This window comes from Strix uralensis, chromosome 5 (genome assembly GCF_047716275.1).
Source record: "Strix uralensis isolate ZFMK-TIS-50842 chromosome 5, bStrUra1, whole genome shotgun sequence".
Lineage (NCBI taxonomy): Eukaryota > Metazoa > Chordata > Aves > Strigiformes > Strigidae > Strix > Strix uralensis.
In genome coordinates this window covers 80,484,041-80,510,426 of record NC_133976.1, presented here as the reverse complement: position 1 = coordinate 80,510,426, position 26,386 = coordinate 80,484,041, and the positions used below count along the sequence as shown (strand labels likewise).

Below are 26,386 nucleotides of genomic sequence, written 5' to 3'. Positions count from 1 at the left end.
GAGGAAGGATAGAAGAAGACAACAGATATATATTGGGTCAGCCAGGATACTGCCAACATGGTGGTGGGTGAAAAGAAGGAATTAGGTAAGTCTGAAAGTTTTTCATAGTTAGCTTTTAAATACCCGCCTATGTCCCAGCCCTATATGATTAATTTCCTCAGCTGGATGCAGAATTGAACTGCAGGAGTTGAAGTTTCTTTTAGATATGACTGAACCCAACTGAACTGCTTTCTGAAATAAGCAAAAACAATAGTGATTGAGCAACATTTTGCTTTGCTTTGTGTTCTGAACACGCCGGATTTGATTAAAATAGGGAAGTTCATTTATTATCACTTCTTTTTCTTTTCTCTTTTAATGAAAAAATTGATTTTAAGGATACTAACCAAGAGACCAGCTGACCTGTAGTAGAGCCAAAGATATATGGAACTGCTATCAGTCCAGCGACGGCCCTGTTGTCATTGGTGCCATCATGTACACCAGTGCAGAAAGAAATAGAAGTTGCTTCATGATGCTGCATTTTATATTTGCTTTCTGCTGGACTAAATGACCACCCAGGTACAAGCAAGACACTTACAGCCCTGTGTATTATGTCTGACAGTAAGCAGTGCAGTCAACCTCAAGCAATCAGAAATCTGGAGTCAGACCCCCATTCTGCCCCCACACAACAAAGAGATGATCTTAACTATCAGCTTTAGAAAAAATACAAACCCTTCCATCTGGAAGGGGAGAATTGCCTTTTGAAACTGGAACCTATGACTTTTACACTCTGCAGCCATGACAATTAAACTCTGCTTGTTGAACAAGAGCTAATGTTCTCATATATTCATATGAGTCCAGGAGCTGAAGCTTTAGGAAAAAAACCAGAAATTTGTTGTACTCACACATGTAAATTTGAGAGGTGGTAGCTCTGTGCAAGTATTTCCTATGCCAGATTCCCAGAACTTTAATACCTAGCCTAGACTTGGAAGAACAGTGAGCTTAAATGACCATTGCTGGCCTGAAGAATTATTTCACACATACATTTCTTGAAACTAAACAGTAAACTGCATAGATTAGTTTACTAACATATCAGGAATTACTTACAATTCAGAGTTCATTTCAGGTTGTCTAAAAACCATGGAATTGGCAAATGAGTAATCACAGCTTTAAGAGGGGCTTTAAGAGAGAATAGCATAGTCAGCCATATAGCTATCACTTTTATTACAATATTGTTGCAGTTTGAACAATCATTAATCTGGCCTTTGTGATCTAGAAAGGATGGAGACTAATTATCCTTTTAAATGTCTAGTAACTGAACAAAAAGTTTTAAATAGTTAGCTGAGCCATGCCAGATGTTCTGCCACAGAATGCTATATACAGGATTTACCTTTCTTTTGCTCAGTATCATGTAATTGCAACAGTTTAATTTGCTGGTTTTGTGCTGACCACTGACTGAAGGCAAAAAGCTTAAAACGCAAGTTTAATAGTTAACTTTTATTGCTAATGCCACAAGCAAGAAAGAGTTAATGATGCCTTAAACTGGGGACTGAGAGCTAGTAGTAACCAATGGAACTAGTTCTCAAGATTTGCAAAGCATTTGCAGAATTTTACATTGACCTCATAAAAGACACACAAGAAAATCAATAAAGTGTACTTTAAATACATCTCTCCAGAACAGAGGTTCCTGTTCTGAAATATTCTATATATTAATGCCACAAATCTGTATATGGAATAGTTTGATTATATGTAATACATCTTCAGCACTCCTATTTTAAAGTATAGCAATTTCCTATAGCTGAAACATGGTTGTTATTTTGTATTACTTTATGTGAACGAATCCTGCACTCCATGGTGTAATGGTTAGCAAACTAAAAAGGTGATCAGTTCATCTACATGATGAACATGAGAAATGGAGGTATTACTAATTGCCCAAATTAAGACTATTGACAAATTTGGCTTGTGCTAGGCAAAAATTATTTTCACACTTGCAAAAGTGGGACTGCACCAGACCATAAGAATAAAATCCAGTTCAACCAAACAAAAGTTGTTAGAACAACCTAAAAATGAAAAGCGGGAAAAAACAGAGAGCTAAAATAATCAGAAATAGCTTTCTTGCCTAAGAAGTTCTGCTATGGGAACAACTACATCAGGTTCTACTGCCTGTGCTGTGGGAGTAGGTCCTTCAATCATTGTTCCCAAATGATCCTGTTTCTGGCTTCAGATTTCAAACTAGTTGACCTTGGCCTTACCAGGACATAAAAAATTAGAGTGAGAGAATAAACCAGACTATAAGAAAATAATAAACAACATGAAATCAAAAAGGAATTGTATTTGTAATGTGAGTCCATTCCCTTGCATTACTGGTGGGATTCAGGAGAGAATATGTAAGATCCGTGCAGTTCCCAGGCCTGCCCAGATCTGCGCCTAAGTCAAGTACCTAAGACAAGTAAGCTGAAGGTGAAAGCACAGATAGCTGACAAATAAGTTACTATATAAATATGGAATAAGCTTTGGGTTAATAGTTATGATAGTCACATAGAGTTACAGTCTCTGCAGCCTGAACACAAGTCCCTCAAATCTCCATTCCTGTCAATGCCACTGGAGAGCACACAGTTCCCTACTTCTCAGTCTGTTACTTCTGGGTACAGTTCTCGTCATACGAAGTTCTGGTTATAATGACACAATGATCCCATTGGGCCACAATGTCTAAAGAGCAAGTTACCCACCAAATCAATGTTTCCAGCACTGCCTGATCCAAAGCCATGTGATCACCTGTCATGTCTATGAATCATGTGTCTCTTGTCTAACTGTTCTGGGGGTAATACCATCCTATTTCCCTCTTAAATATGGTATAGTCTCCAACAGTGAGAAAACCTTGTGTTTCAATGTAGGTACAAATGTTCTTAAATCTCTTTCCACCACAGCTAGGCACTGTGCTTCCCTGTGGAGCCTTTGAAAACATGAAAACCATTTGTCAGAAAGATTTATTAGTCCTTTAGCCACTGCCAAATTCTCCAGTGTGGTAAATCATCACTTTCTGACATTCTTTCAAGAAGGTTTTGTAACTTTTCTAGTACGTCACAAAAGTGATAGTTTCCACATTCTGATTATATACCCATTTCACTAAGCAGCAGCAAAGCTGGAATTTCACTGCCTGGAATGCCTTCTGAAAGTCATTCACATTTCTGTCTTTCTTTCCCATGAGTTAAGAAAACACTGTCTTTTGATCATAGAGACAGACTGTCCTGCCCACATACAGATAGTAATGACTGAGTTTTACATTAGGGTACAGAGGATGGTTGCCCATTATACAGAACACACAAGAAGACAGTTTTGTGCTTATTGTTTTCTGACAATCCTGCCCACAAGTTGAATACCTTTAAGCACAGATTTTTAAATCTGTGGGCCAACCAGAATACAACTACCTCATGAGTTGCCATAATAAAGTATGCAACTGAAAATAGGCTTCAGGCATGTAGTTCCTAGTCTCTAACATTGAAAGCTGGAAGTTATCAACGATGTGTAAAACATGTCCAAGAGAAACTTGTGCAGGTATTTAAACACATTTGTGTCTCAAATATGTTGAAAGATATCAAATTCCCATTTTACCGACTAGGAATTCTTGAACCACTAATGGTTAGGATTTTGAAAACCTCACTAAACCTTAAAATATCTGGCACGTTTCCTTGAAGTAGATAAAATTTTTCAGAGAGACTGACTGCCCTTAAAGTCATCAAAGATGCTCAGAAGTGCTATATTCATAAATAATTCTTTTGGGGCATTGCTAAAAATTTGAAAAATCAGACTGATTTTTGAAACCATTTAGAAATAATAAAGTGAAAGGTGTGCTCTTCTGAAGGCCTCAGCTACCGAACAGATTCTGATATGCTGAGGTCTGGGATCTCCTGTTAGGCCTTTGGACTCCAAACATCAGATCTTTTTCCTGTTAGATTACACATCATGTTTGGATACAGTGAGAAGGCATAACTGATACTTTAAACAGATTTCTGTCTGGGAAGGCTTCTCATCTCTTGAAAGCCGGCACATCTTGTTCTCAGGCTCAATTTCAGGTGACCAAGGGCAAAAGCCATTTTCAAGCAGATCCAGCTGCCATAAGCCTACCTACCTGTTGTAGCTGCTATGACACCGTACTCTGGGGACTGATTGCTGACAGGCGAGGGGGCAGAGGGCACTTCCACTGAGGTGGCAGATTTAGCTGGGGAGAACGGCACTGGGGAGGGAGTTGGAGGAGCTGGTTCACTCAGAATAATTTCTTCTCGTAGTTCTGCTGCAGGATGAGAGAAAAATCATGAAACATAGTTAAAGGTAGAGTCAAGAAACACTGAGGAACTAAAAAAATGAATGCAAGTAGTTAAGTTCTGTAGGCTGTATTTCAAGAAAAGCATATTAGGAATCACAAATCTTTGAAAGAGTACCTCTGTAATATTCAGCATTACAACCTTCAGTGTGCCTTCATAAGACCTCTTAAAGGAAAGTGCTATTCTTCCTGTTGTATAGATAGGAAACTCATTCACAGACAGCTTAAGGTTTATATTCCTGTAAAATACTATTAGATACCTAAAATTAGGAGTCCAATTTGAGTGAGGCTCTCCTATTCCTTCTAGAGATATTGGAAAGAAACAGAAATCTCCAGGGGATTCCAGTGACTTTTGGCCATGACCTTCTCTCTTCATTGACTAAAGAGGGTAACATCTGGATAGTTCTAGCTGCTAAAGCTATGTGAAAAGTACACAGGGATAAGCAACTTGTTTGTCACAAAAACAAGAGGCTATGGTAGGGCAATAAATTAAATCCAGGTCTTTCAACACATAGAAGATATTAGCCTAATTATTGAAATGTTCTTCTTCCCATAAATCTATAGGGTGACAAATTAAGCCACAGCTAAAATGAAGAGTGGAATGTTCCAAAGGTGACAGAGGGGTTTAACTTAATGGGAGATGCAATGAAGGTAGATCGCTGAGGATCCCTTATTACACGGGGCTGCCCTGAGCAGAGACACTAAAGACAATCAGTGTTCACTTCTGTTCTGGCGAGTCAGTGCAGAGTGAGCGGAGCAGGACTCGGAATCTGCCTCTGTACAGGCACTTAGAACATAAGTGCATCAGAAACAACAGCCTTGCTTTTTTGTCTTTTCTCACTTCTCCCATCTCTCCCTCTTATTTGGACTGGTAAAATCCATTCATATCAGTGAATTTATTTAGTGCTAAACCAGGGCGAGAGCGAGAATCAAGTCTGGGTTCACTGAAATATAATGGTGCCTTAGACAGACTGAGGTAAAAGGCTCAGTACAAAAATTTCTTACTGAAACACCAAGTGTGTGCTTAGGAATGGGGTTCAGACACCCACAGTCACATCATGAACCAGGCAGGCCTCTTTCAGAATGTATTAACCAGGGATGCCCCCCTCACAAATTACTTCAAATCATGATGGAACTGAAAAACACTTTGCTCCTAGATAAGCCTCACTGGGTTACGTGAGGATAAAGAAATGCTCTAACGTAGAAAATAGTGAATCCAGTGGAACAAACCAACAAAAGATCAATAAAAGAACAAACTCACCTGTGCTTCCTTCTCCTTTCATTGCCCTCATTAGCTCATTAGCTCTCTCCTGGCAATGGAGTGATTCTAGCAGGTACAATACGTAGTCATCAAACATCAAGTGAATAAGGTGAAAAGACCCTGGTAATAAAGTGAACAAACAAAAAAGCCATTGACTGTCTCAATACACTCATTAAACCAATGATTACGGTATTCAACACAAACAGTACTGAGTGAGTAGGACTGCCTCCATATACTACTGTCACTGAAGTATCTCTCTTACTCAAGGTAAGAGAGGTCAAGGTAGAACTGGGGACTAGCAAACTCTGTTCACTCCTGGATTTATACAGGCTTATACAACCATTTATTTTGGTTTAGGGTGCAAGGAGGCTGCCTAGGTGAGAGTTGGGACTTGATGGAGTTTTCTTCTCCTGTATTAGCACTGAACCATTTAGACAATTACACCACAGTGGAATTATTTCCTTTTATGTAAAGGACCAGATAAAAGTTTCTGTCAGAAATAGAATCCTGAATTGGTTGCCTTAATGACACATCCTGGTATGAATTTTCTGAACTACCTGTGACGCTGGACAAAGAAATGAGAGACTAATCAACAGGAAGGTAGAAACAATCTTCCAGATCTCCTGATGGTATATCTCCAGTGCATTGCCTGGACTGGATGAGGCACCCATTAGCTGCCAAATAGAGGCATTAGCAGCAATTATGGATGTCTTAGATGGAAAGACATGCCAAAGCTTTGCTCTGTCATACTTCTCCTCCTACATTATATTTTCCTAATTATCAGTTTGAACCATATCAGCAGCATAATATTTGGCCTGTTTCTGTGCTTACCTCGGAAGATGCCATGGGTACTATCTCTTAGCTGCCATGACAGGAATGTGACAAACTTAAGGGCTAAAGGACTGAAGAACTTAAGGGAAGAGTATGAACAAAAGAAAATGCAGGGAATGGAGTCAAAAACCACTTTGAAAATTAACAGTAAAAGGAGATTATATGGATAGCTATCTGCCACAAATCCTCAAGCAAGATTTGAGTACAGATGGAGAACCTGTTAATGTTGTTAGGAGGAAGGACTGGGTGATGCTGTGGGCTAGAGTAATGGAAATGAAATTTAATAGCACACTGTAAGAAGTTCTGCCCTTAGAGATTTATATCATCCTCTGATTTATATACTTCCCCTGTAGAAACAGAAATATTAATACTATTGCACAAGGCACTGGTGAAACCTCACTTAGAATATTGCATATAACTCTAGTCACCCACGGTCAAGAAAAATTAGTACAAGTTGAAACTGGTATGGAGGATGCGGGGAACGGATAATAGACTTTAAATGACTAAAAATGCACGGCTGGCTTCATTTTGCAGAAAGGAAGTGAGTTGCTTCCCATAATTTATAAAGGATACATGTCAGGGATGGTGAAGAAATGTTTGCCCTAGAGCACACAGAGACACAAAAATAGATGTGTAAGAAGAGACCATAGATGCATTTCAGGGGAAAAATAGAGGAGCAAAGTATCAGAGCCAAGACATTGTGTAGTGTCCTCCTGAAAGGAATAACATTCATCTGCAGGAGAAGACTGACAAGGATCAAGATAGAGTTTGGTCAGTTTATGCAATAGACTCCATGACACAGAGTACCTGTAATAGCTCCAGACAAGATTTGAGCATACAATGTTGTTTTTTTAAAAATCTCCTACGTTTATTTAAACTTGCACAGAATATTTAAAATACATTCATATAAGTCATTATATAACTCTGGCAACTGCAAATGCGGTCAGGTTAAAATAATAGCCAGTCCAGCAGCTGGCTTAAACCAGAGAAAGATCAGCAGCTGAGAGGGAAACAGAGACCAACTACTGCCAGACAAAAACAATGCCTCATCTAGATGTGTTCTTTCTGAAATTCCATTACTACATTTTGAGGAAAAACACTTCCATAGGAAAAAGAGGCAACAAATTTCAAATTCAGTCAGATTTCATAATGATTGGTTTCTTCACAGGAAAGTTAGGTTTATCTTGGAATACTAGATTTTACCACAACAAAGCACAACTACCCCTACTCTGACATCTCTACTCAAACATACTGTTGAGGGGCAGAAGAAGTGGTTTGAAAGACCCTACGTCCTCATACAATTCTAGCTGGCAATTCAGCTTTCAAAGCGACTCTGAGCACATTCTTTTTCTTTGTGACCTGGATGGTCTTTGTGTTTCATTCTCTCACTCCACGCCTGCATGGCTTCTGTCGTCACTGATACGAGCTGCGCACACACACTGGGAGGTGAACACGCGCCTTTGTGTTCTTGGGCAAGGCAGCACAGCAAGAGGACATACATGATTGCAACACCTTTGCTATGGGGAGGAGATCTTTGGCTGTTGGTGAACCTGAAGCATTCTGTTTTTCATTTGTTTCACGTATCTATGCAAATCAAAATGGTAACAAGTTTGCCCAGCCTTGCAAGGGTAAATAGTAGACATCTTCACTTAACTACTGTGGAGAATTTGGTTTTAGAAATCTTTTGGGTTCAAAGTCTTGGTAAATAAAATCCTATTCAATTTAGCAGTTCAATAAAAAGAGCAGACCTTGTTACTGATCTAGGATTTCCCCAGTAGAAATCTAGATTATCAAGAATCTCCATAAAATGCTCGCTCTTCTTCTGACTACAGTTTTTCAGTGGAAAGTTTCTATTGACTTTAGTGCATTTACTAGTAACAGGTATTTCCAAGTAAGAAAAACAGGTCTAAATGCTAGCAAACTTCATGTGATGGTATAAAGCTCAAAGTATTTAGTGTTTCCCATCAAACTCCTTGCTCAGCTTTTTAATTAAAAAAAAAAATGAAGGAAAGTTGCTTGTAGTTTCATAAAAATGTTTGGAAGTATAAACCCTAAACACTAAAATGCTAGCAAGCAAATGACAAAACCCCAAGATTTGCTATTTTTAAAAAATGTCTTTGTCTTTGGGGGGTCTAATGCTTTATTTTGAAGACTTGGGGTTGGCAATACTGAATGCAGCATTTAAAAACACTCTAGTGCTCTTGTCACTCTTTTGAATTTCTCTCTTCCTCTCCTATTATTTCTCCCACTGTGTATTTTTAAACTCTGTATAGAGTTTTTGAGCCCAGAATTTGCGTGAAAGACACTAGACAAACAAGTTGTTGGTACTGAATGAATGCAATATTTTTACATTTTTAAATGAGTCAAATGAAATGTAAGCTATAGAGTGAAACCAATATCAGGGCACACATTTCAGCTACACAGTGAATAGCTTTTCAGCACAATGTACAATAATCTATTCTGTGTTTGCAAGCTACTGTTTTTCACATGAAACTATTTGGTTCTTCCAAGTATATCTTTAAGTACTGAAACACATCCAGTTGTGGCTGGAAAACCATACGCTTCTTTAGGAAGAGGTAAGAAGTTATTCAAAAGACTGTAGTTACAATAATAAATAGCATTTGGCTCTAATTTTCAGGAGTTAACAGAAATCATGACAATTATTACCCAGTTAATGTACAGTAAGTATCAGCAGCTATTAACAGATAGAGCAATTATGTGTAAGTAGCAAAACAACAGTGAGATTTCCAGATCTGGAGAAAATCATGGAGCTTCTATTACTAATTAGTTACTTTATACACTGGATGCATTACCCAAACACTGCCACCAACTGTGCCTTTGATATGCATAGACAGGAAGGAGGGAGGGAGGGAGGCAGGCAGAGAGAAAAAGGGAGAGGGAGCAAGAAAGAGAGGAACTTTTTTCTGCCAAGGATTGTTTCAACCTGCCCGTGCTACCATGCTCAAAAGCTCTGCAGAATCAAATCTCTGTGCTAGCCAGTCCAGTGACAGGTATTCCAACTTCCTCCAATCAGATTTCTGTATCATATATTTCAAAGAAAAAAATATACCTTCTTGTATATAGTAAAGATCCCATCATTTAACACATTATTTTACTTTTAAAAAAAAATTACACTGTGACCATCTGAATCTATATATTGCTTGAAGCAGGAAAAAATAACTAAAAATCAGTCCACTGAATCAGTTTCCAATGCAGTAAAAATGCAAAACTTTTTATTTAAGTTAAGAACAAAGGTATATAGATGTAAATATTTAGAACAGTAAATTAGTCTTTGTTTCTCTCCATAGAACTCACTTAAATGCATGTATTATTCTGAAAAGCTAGAAGGAACTGTGTTAAATAAAGCACAGAAGAGTTTCTGCCATCTAGCTCTGAGCTGTTTACATTCAGGGGTTATTCTTTTGGAACTTCCTCAACTCTAATTCATGAACAATGTCTCAAATGGCCTTGCAGTGAAAGAGTAGCATCATTAATACAAATTATTATAAATTTGTGTCCATGGCTAAATAACATTTGGGACATTTTGAGGGAAACAAGATAGGGATAGCCCAGGCTTCTGCCTGATAGGATGAGGATATGGTTTCGGTGTCATTCTCCCCTTTGAAAACCTGAAGGCTCAGATCTCCTCCTGCCTCCACTGGAGTTGCACCTGAGCAGGGAAAACTCCACCATGTATAAATAAGGGTTAGAATAGGGACTGACCAACTCTTGTCACATCACCTCCCAGGAAAGAACCCACCTAACAGGCTGCACACCTCTGCAGCTCCACAAATGGTTATGTGGTTTATACAAAGTGAAATAATTTCAACATAAAAGATGAGAAAACCCTCCCACAGGACAAATCCTCTAGCCCTTTGGTTAGACGTCTTGTTCCGGCAGTGATTAACACTGCTTCAAGACTGCTGAGGCAGGCAACTGTGGTCTAAGCACCAAATGTAGCAGATGCAAAAGAATTCTCTTTGAGTTTACTTTTTTAAAATAAAGACTTCTGAATTTGATAAAAAACCCAGACTACCTCAGCTTCACACTGAGCACAATGATTTTTTTTTTTTTTTGAACTCTCGCTTTGGCTACCAAATTGAAAAGCGGTTATTGATCCAGTTCTAATTATAACACCACATACACATGAAAAACGCATCAGCTATGACAAGTACATTCTTTCCCTGACAGTAGTTACATATAAACATATCAAATTCATGTTCAGAGGTGTGTGTCCATATAAGGAGAATCATGCATTTGTACACACATTTATACTCAGTGAACTAAAAAGACAAAAAACCTCCAAAATTCTACAAACTTAGCTGAGCAGTTAAAGTTCTCAAAAATGAGAAATTCAAGAGCCAAATTTATAACAAAGACAACAGGTAAGTTATTTTGGTAGATCTGAAATCTTATATTGCAGTGGGTCCCAAACTCGAACCAATTAATAACTCTCAATCTTCTCATTTACTCGCTACATGCCAAGTTCATAAATGTTTCCATTATATATAATAACTAAGAAATCACAGCTGTACAGACCATTCAGACAACTGGTGGTCTAATAACTATTTGGGGAATCCCCATTTGATAAAGATGTTTCAGTGATTGATGCTCTGAAAGGGAGAATGCTTGATTAGGTTACAAACATATCCTGAATAGGAATAAAAATACTGGGGTAATGTGCAATTCAGTACCAATAATGTATCCTTTGGGGAAGTTTAATGTCAGCATTTCATGACTTGTAACAGTGTAACCTCAACATTGCACTAAGACAGGATGTTTTTTCATTTGTTGGGTACCCGCCTGTTTCACAGGTTGAGATTAATGTCTGCAGAGAGAAGTGCACCAACCCAAAGTGCTAGAAAACAAAATTCAGCATTTATTCAACACTCATGCAAAGGGATTTCTGAACACTGGGGGAAAGTATACTGTTAAGCAGTATCAGCTACTTTTATACCCACAACAAAAGAAAAGCTGCAGTGACTCAAAGAGAAAATGAGTCCTAGAGGAGGTGGAAAATAGATGTGACCAGGTCACTGGTGCTGAAAACACAAGTTAGCAGATGGAAATTGTGATCATCCTGGGGATGCTCTCTATCCTGATGGCTAATGGTGACTCACTAATACCTGTTTGGAAAATTCTTTACAATGGGAAACCAATGAAAGTAGTTTCAGATTAAAATATAAATACAGATCATATTGTGCTTATCTCTGATGGTATCTGAATTTATGCTATTAAATTTATGCTGTTAGATGGTTCTAATAGCATAAAGGCCATCAAAGCTCAGCTGGCAGAAAACCTTGCAGTTGTTCAATGCAGTGCCTTCATAAATTCATTCATTATTAATCTTCTACTAACATGTTCAGACAAATGTGCATTTATAAAAACCATCCTTCATGCAAAATCTGGTTCCAAGTGACTGTGAATGTTCATACTCATGACACAGCTGTCAATTTTCAATCATTCCTGCTTTTAACTGATTTTAATCCTAACTGTTTGTACCCCAGGATTCAAGACAAAGCCCCTTTTGAAACTGTGTAGAAAAGCAATATGTGTTTTCATTTAAAAAGTAAAAGTCTATTTTTCCACCCTGACTGAATTCTAAGAGAATGGAAGAGAATCTGTCCAGGGTATAGAAACACACTCATTTTGCGAAGACTAGTTTAAAATGCTATGTATTTTAAAAGCAGAACTGGTAAAGAGGTTACCTGGAGAGCTTTTCATCCACTTCAGTGCAAAGCCATCACACGTGGTCAGAGTGGTTTGGGTAACCGGGATCACTTTGCACTGAAGTGCATTAGGGAATGCTCCGGTAATCAACTCCTCCAGCTGACCTGCGACTGATAACTCCAGCTACTGGGTAACAACAAACAGAAGGAAGTAGTAATGTTTTCAGCTCCCCTGGCTAAATCTTGAAGGCAGACATCTGTCTGAGCATTATTTCCAAATGTCAGTAGCCCCAACTCTTTTGTTAGTAGAGCCCTGGAAATGTGAAAACTGGTTATGTTTTCATTTAAACTGCACATCACAAGCCAGGATACAGAATTTTTTGATTGTGGCATGCAATTATGACAACAAAATGAAAGTACCAAAGCTGGGTGCACTGTGCAAAGTCATGTCCCGAATCACTCGAGTGCCAAAACAGGACCACATCAGGAGGAACTGCTGAGCTACTTTCTTCAAAGAGCCTTGTCTCTTGGCAGCTACCTGCAAGAAGACAGATATATCTGACACGGAGAAACTTATTTCTACCACCTCATACAGCTGAATGATGCACATAACTGTCTTCATTTTTTTTGTACTGAAAAACTACTTACCTTTATCTTCACGTTAAAATACACACTAAAAATTAAAAAAACCCCAAACACCAAACCAAACAAAAACTTACAGAAAGCCACCTCCAGAACCTTCAGAAAGAGGAAATCATAGAGTATTATTCAACACCAAGATTGAATTTCCTATATAAAGGACTGTCAAAAAATTGTTCTGATCTTCATCTTAACCTAATTACTTACATGTTCATTCTTGCTTCCTAGTCAAGGAAGCAATTTATAATCCAGAATGCTTGCTCTATACTGAAAATTTATATTAATATTTCAAGTAAAGTTTACTATTGAATATAAAATTTTTTGTTCCTTCATGGTTTTATTTTTATGAATTCACATAGTCATTTTACTAGCAAAAATACTTTCCAAAAAGCACACTCTACACATTAGTTCTTAAAAAAATTATTTACTATAGCCATATGTGAGTTAAAGAATCAGGTTCATCCAATTAGCTAATAAAATTCATATTAAGTTCTTTATAAATATTAACAGTTATGGTCTGAATTTCAAATTGCATTCCACTGACTAAAGGAAAAGTTCCACAAAACTATCAAAATATTTCAAGTAATCTAGGGAAATATCTGTTGTTTTCTGTATGGATCTTTTGCAGCAGAGAGAGGCAGCATTTTTTTTCTGCTTCTTAGCTCTAACAACTGGAATGAAGAGTTGAAATTCTAATCAAAAATGCTAATACAAAGCATAGTTAGTGACAGAAGTTAAAATGATCAGTCATATAGTTTCATACTCTATGTAAAATGATGGTGATGCCTGATCACTTCTGAAAATATTTTTGAAGATTTGTTAGTAGCTTTCTGCATGCACTTAAAATAAAATACAAGTCCTTAGTATCCCAAATCAGCTCAAAAGGCAACATAAACGTGTCCTTCACTGAATGGTAATGTAGACTTTCTTCCTTACGTTTGAATGCATAGAAATGAATTAGCTAGCCTAAATATCCTTTTCATTAAAATATTAAAAGGCCAGACTAATCATGCTTTTTATTTGCACTGTGTAGTTAGGATTACTCTGAACTCATCTCTCCGTACCCCTGAAATACTGATTTGGTTGGAAACCTCAACCCTGTTCTATTCTTGAATATCATCTTTTGGGATAGAATAGGTAAGAGCAGAGAAAAGCAGAAACCTCAATGTGAGCTGTTCTCACACTGAGCATGAAAACTGACGAGATTTTGTCCACTGATGCTTTACTCCTGCTTATTACCAATGACTGACTGGGGTTTTTTTTCCCCTTTTTTCGATTTTTGCTAAAAATCTCGGACCTGAATAGAGCTTTTAATGCACATCAGTGACTCAGGTCCTTACTCCTGCTTACCAACCTTTACAACACATCTGTCCACCATGGAATCCAGCCACTCGATGTACGACTCAATGGGGGACTGCTCCTCCAGAAGGTGATCAAACTCCTGATACACTGGCAGACAGAGAAAAAATAGCCTACCTCAGTACTTGGATTCCATTTTGAACAAAAGAGAAACAAATCACAAAAAGCTGCCAATAACATCACAAGTTTGCTGCGGTTTTTATAATAGATTGCTTAGCTATAACAAATATATCTTTCTTGGTGCTGACCCAATAAGTTGGCTTGGTCTCTTATCTTGTTTCTACTGAAAGTGATGGAGTCATTGGAAGTGGTATTTTAATGTGAGCAAATCAGGACCTATTGTTTAAAAATAATCTTCTGATTTAAGCTTCAGCTGTCTGGTGTGTCCGGAAGTGAAACATTTATGGTGTTCTCTACGAAGAGTGCGAAGCTAGGCCTTGACCCTGGTGATGAAAAAAGGTCATGCATGAAATTGATTTAGAAATGCATAAAGAATCTTCTAAGCACCAAGTGGATGAGTATTGTTGATAGGGCTCTCATCTATATAATGCTTCAGTTGCAAAAACATGATTTAACTGCTGCAAATCATCTATTTGCCATGCCAGACACACACACACATACAAAGATTTTCCATCAACTTCTACTTCTTCAAAACAAATTGCTACCAATGCACAAATGCTATACTTAATTTATCGGGAAGAGTTTCAAAAAGCAACCTGTATACTCTTTAACCTCTCCCAAGTACACATATTCATATTTTAATACAGAAAGCAAAAACAATCAAGTCGTTCAACTGCAGCTCTTAAAACTGCAAGTCTCGATTTATGAGAATCAATGGCTGGAAGACAAAGAAACATGCGCTTTGACACCTTAAGAAACTATTCTTCAACTCAGCTAAAATAAAAAGCCCAGTAAGTCAGGAAGAAAGATACTTTCTACCTGCTGTGTTACAGGATGATCTCGGTGTGCCATGCATTTCCATTTATGCTTAATTATGAATAACAGAAGAAAGGAATTTCCCACCATAGGAAAGATAGGGAGGGAGGTGGCAGAGGCAAAGCTTAGAGATGATAGCTAGGGAAGTGAACCAGAGGCGCTATCCAACAATAATGCAAAGAACAAGCTCCCTGGTCTCTAAGTTGGATCAGCAAGATGAGCAGGAATGCATTTGCTTCACACCTGACTATAACTTTGTTTAACTTAGGCTTTCAAAGGCTGCATGGTGAGAAACATTAGTTGGGGAAGAAGGGAAACAATGACGTTTGGGCCCCCCTTATCTTGTTTCATTGTTCTGTTGAATGGGCAACCTCCCTTTATTCAGAACAGGATCACAGAGAAATCTAAATGTTGTCTCCTTACCTGAGTGTTTGGCTGGACAAAAACTGACTGATACAACAGATGAAGTAATTCATATGCTGTGCAAAGAGGGGAGCAAGAGTGGAAAAACAAACCAGCTGCCTGCTTTGCTGCTGGAGCAATGCAACTGTGTACAACAACCTATTTGAGAAAAGTAATGGTTTAGCCTTTAATGACTGTTAAAAATACCTCAACAGGATCTGAGAAAGAGCGAATAAAGAAGAAACCATGTCAGACAAAGATACCATAGCAGAGCAGGAAAGAGATTCTCTTATACCCACTGATATTTCTGTTTCTCTCTAAGCTTGCATATAGGCTTATAAACATATTTTTTTCCAGTTACAGTAGCTGGAAATCATACTTTCTTGATTATTAATACCAAGAATGTGAAAGTAGGCCTTTACTCTATGTCATATGAGTCATACAGAGCATGATCTTTGACAAGATCTTTGGCCAATAAAATAAACATCAAAGATAGGGTAAAAAAAATTAAGGTCTAGAATAATCTCTATACATATCTGCATATCTCAGTGGAATCCCATCTCACTGATGAACATTCACACTAGGTTACCATTTCTCAGTAATCACTTATTGGACTATATGGGCCTAAAATATGGGAAAATGTGCTCAAATCCATTAGCATTCACGAAAATTCCATTTGATTTTATTACACTTAAGTTTGTATTTAAATAGCTAGCACATACACAAAAAACTTTCCTAAACAGTAAGGATTTTCTGAATGAGAGCCAAAACTGTCGCTGCTACTAGGAATTACAACTTTGAGAACTCTCTTTTTTGGCCAGTAGGAGGATGATGGGTAGATATTGAAGACATAACAAATGACAGAAGGATGCACCCAGCTTTTGGACTCCAGTCTCACTATATGCTACCACCCCTGCTGTCATGTCAAGTTTCTATCTCCTCATAAAGGGAAGAGGGCCATGTCAGGAAATGAATCAAGGGTTAAGGAAGAGAGGAAAGAATACCAAGCGCCTCTCACTCGAAAACAGAGCTAACAGAGAGTTCAAGGCCTGTCCCTAAACTGAGGAGAAGACTTCTGGTGTTAACATGGTGGGATGAGTGCCAAAGTCAACCTTGCAGGGTCCAGTGTACATGTGAAGGTGTCACCCCTCCTCTTCCCAGCCACTCACTGAAAGAGGTACCCCACTAGCAAACCTACCCTTGCAGGGCTCCCACGAGTGGTTGCCTGGGTTGCTCCCCATTAAGGCTGGTTCTGGATAAAAGATGTCTGGTCCTCCTCAGGAGAGAGATTGCAATACAACAGGTGGGTTCACAGGGAAGTGAGGTTATGAACGATGATAAAGACAAAGCTGGTCACCTCTGGTGCCTCAGAGGGACAAACTCAGCGTGCTTAGAGTTACACCTAAGCTTACAACCACGCACACTTGCTGGACAATGCAAGTTAAATTTTATATTTGAAAAAGATCTTTGACTCTAAAACCAATTTGCCAACATCTCCAAAGTCACTTTTCAGTTCATGCCCTTACTATACTAGGCAGAATCTAAATTAGCCAACGAGCTTGCTTGATATGGGACTTCTACTTACTCATAAAAGCTCAGGGTGAAAGCTTACCTCATCAAATGATCTTGTTTGTGAAAACAGTGTAAAAATGGAGCTTTTTATAAATAAATGTTTACAAGGGACTCAAATACACAGCCACTTTAGTGTCAAAGCCATTGAAAAGACAACTCTCCTGCAGTTCTACAGCAGGAGAGATTAGACTTTATCAGAATCAATGGTTAACTCATGGATTTAGTTTGCTCAAGTTCATGGGAAAAAACCCTCCTGAATTTGGGTGCAAGTTTTGTGCCATTGGCTGTTCTGGATACTAGAAAGAAACTCGTTAATGGAAGAGTGCCCAGATCTATGCCTCAAAACATAACACCTTGACAGGGCTTTGCCTTACATTTTGATAAATGTCTCTATATTTATCTTAAGCCTCCAAGCAAACCAATGGCTGCAAAAACAGTGTTACTTTCACTGAGCTTTGTTTCTAGCAGGAAACAAAGTTCATCTAGCTTTATTTGAGGGTTCTGCTCTTACATTGTATGATGAGCTTTCTGTGTTCCTCCCGTGAGTCCTCCATAGTATAGAGGGTTTGTTTGGTAATGCTATTCAGATCCACATTCCTCCAGTCCTCCAGCATTTGAAACGTGATGTCTGCACTGTGGATCACCGTTCTTGATGCCTGTAATCAAATCCAATCTATTCATTAGTTCATGGTTTATTAGGTTAAAAAATAGGCTTTATCCCCTTTTATGCTTCCTTAGCTAGGCTCACTAAGTGGATTCTCTTCATGGACCCCCACCCACCAGCTTGATGTCTTATGGACATTACAGGCCCTCTAACCACAGAGAACTCCCAAGTCATTTTGCCTACCTCAGTCAGCTGCAAGTATTTTGATTGCATCCATCACAAACCCTGATGAGCAACCCTAATCTGGTGGTGCTGTTGCTAGACGCCTCAATCTCTAACAGCTCTGTTGGTTTTCTTGACCAGCTTTGTTACTGTAATTGTTTTGGCTTATAGCTTCAGTTCAAAACCAAATAGCAACAAGAAAAACCAAGTCAAAACCAAACAATCCCCACTCAGGTTGGCACCCTCCCCTCTCCCAAACTATGAAGACTCTCATTCTTCCCTCAGCCACATGAAAAGGTTAAAGCTCCTTTGCCTCTGCATCAGATCTGCTTATTGGCTGGTTGAGACAGGGGTCTGCTGTTGATAATGGGGACGATGGGCTGAGAGAAAAGGAAATGACATAAGGTCATGGTCATATAATGTACACCAGATCTCTGTAAATTAAGCAGAGATGATAACCCACACTAAGGTTATCGGCTTCCCCAAGGAAATGATGCATTTGAAGAGTCTTTCATGTAAGTAAATTGTTACATCCCAGGTATGATGCAGAAGGCTGTGGTCTCTGTATCTTGATTTCCTTTGAATCCCTATGGACGTCCAAAGTTCAGTGATGATCTGCTGTGTTTGCGGAAAGGTAGCACTGGTACCTCTGCCTCCACCACTAAAATAATGCAGGAAGAAATCTACAAAGAAGTCCTTGCAGGAGTGGGGTTTTTTTCCCCAGAGCTTCTTCCTGTGGGCTTCACCACTCACAGGGTTAACCTGGGGTGTGGGATGTACCTTCCAAAAGTGGAGCTTTCAGTGTGATGGGAAACACAAACTGCCTGCTCCAAAACATGGGTAAAAATCTAATTAATTCAATGCTTACTCCCCCTTTTTATACTACACAGAATTTGGCCTCATGACTTTTTGATTGGTAATTGTGATCTAAACTAACTGGTGAAAAACAAACACTTCAGAGTAGTTTTTATATTCACTTGCTATGGTTGCAAGAATATTTCTATTTAAAACCCCAGCAGTTCAACTGTTTTGTTTTTTACTAATTTGCATTTGATTTATAATTGGAATTTACTGTCAGGCACATAGAAATTTTTCTTGCCTTGCAATAGGCCTAATCCAAACTGCTCTGAAATGAATGGAATGTCTCTCATTTATTTCCTGGAAATGAACCATCTCTTCAAATCAAATAATAATTTTGTTTCATAAAAATACCCTGCTGAATTTAATGATCAGAGATTGTCAGTCTAGAAAAGCATTTTTTGCTGATTAATTTTTGATTTTGTAAAGATGGTTACAATAAATATTGGAGCCAAACTGCTAAACATGATCTCTTCCTCTTTGAGTGAAGTCTAGCCTACCAATTCATAAAATTGTTTGAAAAGTCAGTAAAAATGGCATTCAGCAAACCTGGGTAACTGAAATATTTACCTGGCAGAGATGATTTAGTGATGTCTGTCGCCGGAGTATTTGTGAGAATCTTCTGGACACTGCAGGAAAGAAGAGATACATATTTACATACTGTGCTAAATAAAGAAAATTACTTCTGAAAATACTAAATTAAAACAAGAACCAAAAAAATATATCCACTTTCCCATGTACAATTGTGGCTATATAAAGTTCATTCAAATAGCCCAGTTTTAACTTAGTTTAAAACTTGACCTAAAACCTTAAATCTGGATGCTCAATCAGTTTTACAGAGGCACATTACAAGCAATGATTTATAGATGCTGTGAATAATGAGATGACAAGAGAAATGTAGAGGACAATGGAAGAGCTTTCTTGTTGAGCATAGAAAATTTTCTCTTGGTACACAATGGAACTGAAGACCAGAAAGAACTATTTAAAAGAAAGAAAAATGTTGGTGCAAGAACAAGTGGGCATAAAATGATAGCTACATTATGTGTGGAAATTAGAAAAGGTTGATAAATCTTAATGCAAACTAGTTTTGGAGGAGTCTTTTGACTGGACTAGTAGAAGCTAAAATCTGATACAGTTTCAGGTAGAATTTGATCAAAGTTTCTGAAAGAGATTACATGATGTACTAATATACTATAGGGTAAGATGGCCCAGGAGGTACTTGCCAGGCCTCTGCTCCTATTTTAGCTCTTTCCAAGTGATATAGACCTTGTATTAAGATATTTCCTATACTTGGAAGATGAACTTTTAAAATGTTGTATTTTGCATCTGTCTGAAATCTGTGACTCGGGAATTGCAAACATGACCAAGGCTTGCAGTTATTCCTGTCAGTACCTCCACTGGCTGTGTACACTATCACAAGTTCTGATGAGGAGGAAACAATTGCAGAAGCAACAAAGGCTCATGTAAAAGGTAGGATGCTCTCAAGTTTTTCCTTATACTAAAATCACCAAAGACTTGCAGATCTATCCAAACAGGCCTTGGGCTTGGCCACACAGTAGGTTTTCCCTCTGTACCGTACACAGTGGCAGTTAAAGAGTACAGACTGAAAATTACTATAAAGTGCATTGTCCATCTCTTTCCATCCCCCTTATAAGACTGGAAGAGATCTTCCTGTAGCAGATTCTCGATATTTTTGAATTGACAAAGATGTGATAAAGCATATTCTCAGTTCTGACTCCGTGTAACTTTTAAAATAAATTAGTAAACACAAAAAAACCCCCTAAAATTAGCTGTTCCAACTTGTATCCTGAGTGTTCTCAGGAAAATATACACCTAATTTTCCATGCTGATCAAAATAGTTAATCCTCCTAAATTAGGTTTTTTTTTTTCCTTTAACTTTGTGGTGTGGAATTTAGTGCTCTTGAAAGGCAAAGAATTGAGAGCCGTGAAATAAAGCAGGCTTTATCAATAGGTGATGTGCACTGCAGGCATCTACAAAGCACGTCTCAAAAGGACTAGTGCCCTTTCCTGTGGTGACAGGGTAATTTGATCTCCTTCATTTTTAACTCTGGCACTTTTTTGAGTAAGGGCCTCAAGCTGTATTCAAATTGTGCTTGCCTAAAGGTTTGTTTAATAATTTCCTTTGCCTAATATCATCCTTAATGTTTGCTTACTATCAACAAAATTAATTTCTTATCAGAATCCACAAGAAAGGAAAAGCAATTCTTCTCATTTTGAGCAGTGCCTTGTTTCACTAAATGAAATTGGTTCTCATGAACAAGTGGAGACTGTAAGTGAATGCAAGATTTATAACGCTTACAGGTTTTAATTCCTAAAAGAACACTAGTCTCACTTCCAATTAATTTGTAATCGATAAACACTGTATGCATCCCAGCTTAATAGGAGAGAGATTGGGCAATACATACATTCAAATTTGATATTTCGTAGGTTTTCTGGTAAATCATGGAGAGCTACTTTCAGCCACTCATCCAGTTGCTTTGCAAACTTTCGGATTACCTGCGTCAAACTGAAAAGAGAAATTACTACATCAGAACATGTTTACTCTGTGCTTTATGTTACAAGATCTGTGAACACATGAAGACAATGAGTCTTCACGTTATTTACAACTCACTATTATGCAGAGTTGCTGATATATTTTGGTTTGTAGGCGTGAAGAAAAACTTCTGAAAACATTGGCGGGAAAAAGAGAACATATCACTGTGCTCAAAACCTCACAAAGAATGAAAGTCTCTGTACTACACCGCTTTGATACTTACAGTGGTTTTAGCTTGAAATAAAATCATTCCCACTCTGTACAAACATAAAAACATAAGATCACAACTGTTTAAAGAAGAAAATAGATCAAGCTTTGGATTTCAGCTCATCTGTGCCCACATTTATACAAATGTACTCAGGGATGCGCAAGTGAAGCAACAACCAACTACACTGCAGGCTGGAGCCAATGAGTGGGTGATGATGGTGGGGAGGAATTTCGAGGCCAAGCCCACACAGGTGGGGAAGTGAAGGGGAGCAGGGCCTGCCTGCTTAGCTCTGCACAGGACAGGAACTTTCCCAGAGAAGTGAGATTTCTCTCTCCTCCATTCCTACCTTTTCCTGATGGCTCCATCATTTCCTGCTAAAGTTGGTAGACAGCTCATTCTGCCCTTCTTCTTGGAATTGCTCAGTATAAAATGACAGGTTCCAGGAAAAGTTGCAGGGTGTTGTGCAAGGGACCCTAACAGTTGGTTCTGCCAGACTGAGCTGCACTGCCTGTAGCAATACTCGAGATACACAAATGAGAAAGAGAGGAAAGATGCAAGGAACTTTCCCTCTTTCAGCTTGGCAGCTTCTTCTGTTTGTACTCCTAACATGCTGCACTGAGAACAGAGCTGGTAAAATAAACATGGCCACAGGCCTGCTCTGCTCCACAAAGACACCTTAACAGGACAGGGGATGGATGACAACTGCTGCACCCACTAAAAAGTGGCTTTTCTGGACAGCCAATATTTGTTCCCAGGAAGTCCCTCAGAGGATTCTGGCTGAGTCAGCAAGATTTCCTTCAGGAGCTTCCATTGCAATGAGACCCTTCTTCACCCCCTCCAGTGCAGGCTATGGCTTAATAGCCACAATCTGGCCCTTTATATGCATTACAAAAGTCTATATTCACACTCAAGTCTCTCCTTATTTGCTATGAAAGAACTAAGCAGCTTGAGAAAAGGACTGCTGTTCTGTTTAATCCTTCCAATGAAATAGATTGGGGGGGGGGGGGGGGGGGGGGGGCTGTGAGGGACAAAGCCTGTAAAAATGTACATGTCTTATCAAGAAAAGTCCATTCTTATAACAGGTTTCTTGTGGAAAAAATACTTTGCCTGTACTTTATCAGTCATGCAGTGTGCATAGGACAGCAGAACATCTTGAAAACATTTGCCATGATTAGAGACACTTTAAAATCTTGAGGGCCAAATATATAGCACCAATAAGAAACTCATAGAGCAATATTCTTAACAAATGACTCAACCTCAGGAACACATTAGTCAAACAATACTAAAGGTGTACACATATATTTAGAAAAAGAGAATTTCCTGGAAAATCAAAGGGAGAAGCAGGTTGACTGCACTCGGTGATTACACTTTTTGCCGTGAACTGTTGATCTCTGTCCTGCTTTACCTATATAAACAAGACCTCTTGGACTCACATGAGCTCCAGGTAGGAAGAAAACTGCTGAGATCTACCACGCAGATTGGAAAAGTGAATTTACCTTTGAAACAAAAGAGGCAAATACTTCTTAATACTAATAAAGTGATCCTAACATAAACATGCATCTGTTCTTCATAGGATAGTATTTAAATTAAACCAGCTTGTCCAAGACTTCACAAGTATGATCTTCATGTTTTATACTCCTCGCAAGCAAAATAACAATTGGGTTCCAAGAGTGCATACAGACAAATGCTTAGGTTGCAGTGCCTGAATATGTATGTGAGTATTTACAAATAGAGCAAGCAGGCCAGCTCCTCTTGTCACTGTAATTCAGAATACTGTTATGTTGTTATCCCAGACTAGCAGAGAAGTGTCTGAAATTTTCAGAAGACAGTGTGGCAGTCTGCAGCCTGCAGACTTCTGACATACCCTGAAAGTTGGGACATGACTATCAGCTTGATGTTAATAAACCAAGAAGAAGGTGGTATCCTTTATCACACAAAAAATAACAAGTTTTTCACAATACAAGTCTTGTTAAAATCTGAACATTTCTTCAGGAACGTGTCAGCTCTTCAACACCTTTGAATTGACACAGTGATTTAAACTCAGGAGATGGGTGGCAGCAAGCAGCTTTCTGAGAACTGGTGCCATTCTTGAAGAAAAGACATATAACAAAGACAGCTGAGCTAGAAGTGGTCAGTGCTGCTAGCTATACTGACCTGTCAGGTAATGCTTGTAGTACCGTTGGCATCAAAACTCCAGAAATTGCTTTGTACAGAATTGAGTCACAAACTCCCACTATATTCACTACAGTTGAAGAACCCAGTACAGGCAGCATATGAGGAGGCATCCCTTGCCAAAAGTGCAGAAGAAAACTTTGAACCTGCAATCACGAGAAGAAGCAGGGATGTTCAAATTAAAATAATCAAAAGCCACAAATACCATTTTCTTTAAATGATCTGCTTATATAGCATTTGTTTCAGCCCCAGAGCTGGACTGATGGTGTACAATGCAGGCAAGGTATATTCCTTAACTAGACAGGCTTATACTGTAATGCAGCGCACAGTGGGATAATCAACCAAAGGGTGAGCAGACACTCCGAGTTGGTGACAGGGTGTCTACATGAGAGAGACCCATGGGAACCACCGGATTTTTACCTTCCATCAGTGGCTGGTGAGTGTAACTCTTTGGCTTCCACATGTCAAGCCTTTTTCTCTCTTTGCTCTCTGTCCCTGTATACAAAGGAATGCAATCTAGTGCTTGGTGTAGGGAGGGAGAGAAGGATAACACATGGCTTACAGGGGTCAATATACCACTTTCTGTCTTCATTTTGGAAGAAACACTACACTTATGGATTTCTTCTTTCCTCCACTATGAAGGAAAGAGGAGAAAGAATGTAGAAAGACAAAAAAGAAAATGGGGAGATTTCAGACATAGCAAAATATACCTCTGAAAATTTTTGTTTGCGAAATAAAGGTGTTATTCAGCAGACAATATGATCAGTTCTGCAGGGGAGAGAATATTGGTGTTCATAAGTGATAACCTTTTGCACACAATCTGTATTGAAATAAGTAACCACACCAGGTGCAGTAGACAATATTTGCCATTTATATATTGAGGCTGCTCAGCCCCCTCCCCACCACTGGTTCAGGCAGATTCCCTAACAAAATATAACACCCTGCTCTTAAGAAAGTATTTGGAGACCCATCCAGCAAAACGTCCTGAATATGTGTCACATACTTCTCTCACATGGAAACATCTAGACTGGATACAATGACTTAAAAGAGCCTCAGCTTCAAACCAGAAGAGCATGAGAATTAAACAGTGAGAGGAAGAAAAGCAGGGAATTTCTTGCCATTGTTCAGAAGGAAGAGTCAAAAGACCCATTTCCTTCGATTTTTTCCAGGACCTGGATGTCATATTTGAGTCAGGCCCTCAGCATCTCTATAGTCAGATTTGTTTTCCTGGACTAGAGGCCTTCTCCACATGTAAGATGAAACTGCTTGCATTCCAGTAATGTTTTGGTTTTCAGCTCTAACTATAGAGCTGTCTGTGCGCACTGCCAGAAAACCCTCAGATACAGTTAGATATGCAGCAGGTACAAACCCTACCCATCTCTAATGGATGGTATCAACTGCTGAGCAGTGTGTGTGTTCTTAGCTGCACTGCAGTACAACTGAGCAATTGAAGACTTCAGCTACAGCTTTCTGGGATATCTGGGAGGCTGTGGGCCCCCCACTGCCCCGCACCATTGTTAGGAGACCAGCAGAGCCTGCCATTTTGGCTGTGGCACCTGCCCTGGGTTTGTGCTGAACACTCAGAGGAATTCCTTCAAACAGAGCTCAGTTCCAACTCAAAGCTTTGAAAAGTGGTGGTGGACAGACTTCTTGAATTGTAAGAACTGGATTGTCCAACATCTTGTAAGGGGATATTGCTACCTTAATCCTGCTGGAGAACGAAGAGACAAAAACATTCCCATTGCTTTCATTCCTCTAACTCACACAGTGTTATAAGTGAGATTTAATGCTATCAGTCACATATTATATACTCAAGTATAGGTATTGTTCATCACTCATGAAAAGGATCTGCCACCACAAAACCATAAGTTTATAATATCACATTCAAAATAAGCTCTCAGATCCATCAATACCTTATGTATCATTAAACTACAACTATAGTTTCTAACCATACCTCATCAAAGTTTGCTCTTATTACAGTGTCTAGTATCCTCTGACAGTGAGTTCTATACATCATAATAAAGGTAGAAACCTGAAAAAGAATGAGGGAGACACACAAAAGATCGTTCTACTTTAAGAAATCTGCTTTTAAAGTTATCAGAATATAGAGCACAAAAAAGTTTTTTCTTATTTTACCTATGCACAATCGCAAAAATAATGAAATCAGTTAGAGTCTAGTTAGATTAGTTAGATTAGCTTTAAGATGAGTTTTCTTCTTAAAAGTAAATTCTCCCTTTGAATTCATGGATTTTTCTATGTCAATGGGGATTCTTCAAATGTAAGAGGAGCAAAAAGCCTCAGTGAGATCAAAGACGAGAATGTGGCCCTAATTAGGACATAAAGAACTATAAAACCCTATTCTTTTGTCCACTTTACATTGATACTACACATGTGAATAGCATCAGAAAACTAGCAAGCTCAGCCAAGAGCAGCCAGAGCACTTTTGTCATATGTGCAGATAGGATTCTCTTAATTTCTAGTCTAGAAGGATAAGAAATATACTAAGTTCCTCTCTGCTCAAGAAAGCATCAGAACTGTTTCTCAGTTTGCCATCAGATGTGTTCACATATTAAAGAGCTATAACATATTTAAAAACAGTTATCCTCAAACCTCACCTGCTGTATGTAATGTAACTTTAAAAAAAGTGTGCATGGGCTTTAGAAATATTATACAGCTGATAGCGTCAGCTGCTTATTTTAAGGGAAGATATTTCTTCCTATTATATGAAGTAATTAAGTCCCCCATAAATAAAGTCAAAGCATTATTAAACTTACTCTAATTTAAAGTCTTTATATTTTAGAT

General features: G+C 38.6%; 1 protein-coding gene across 5 annotated transcripts in view; it reads right to left on the bottom strand.

Annotated features, from left to right (window-relative positions):
* The window catches only part of RFX4 (regulatory factor X4), a 98,305-nt gene that overhangs the window by 20,561 nt on the left and 51,358 nt on the right, over positions 1-26,386 (bottom strand). For 4 of the 5 annotated variants that reach the window (XM_074869484.1, XM_074869490.1, XM_074869486.1 and 1 more), the window contains 9 exons: positions 25,539-25,616; positions 23,567-23,730; positions 21,077-21,177; positions 19,221-19,279; positions 17,478-17,622; positions 14,052-14,146; positions 12,479-12,596; positions 5,559-5,678; positions 4,106-4,267 (listed from right to left, as the gene is read on the bottom strand). In XM_074869484.1, the coding sequence (XP_074725585.1) occupies positions 4,106-4,267; positions 5,559-5,678; positions 12,479-12,596; positions 14,052-14,146; positions 17,478-17,622; positions 19,221-19,279; positions 21,077-21,177; positions 23,567-23,730; positions 25,539-25,616 (1,042 nt within the window). The remainder of the gene's footprint in view (positions 1-4,105; positions 4,268-5,558; positions 5,679-12,478; positions 12,597-14,051; positions 14,147-17,477; positions 17,623-19,220; positions 19,280-21,076; positions 21,178-23,566; positions 23,731-25,538; positions 25,617-26,386) is intronic. The other variant, XM_074869485.1, reaches the window with a different exon arrangement.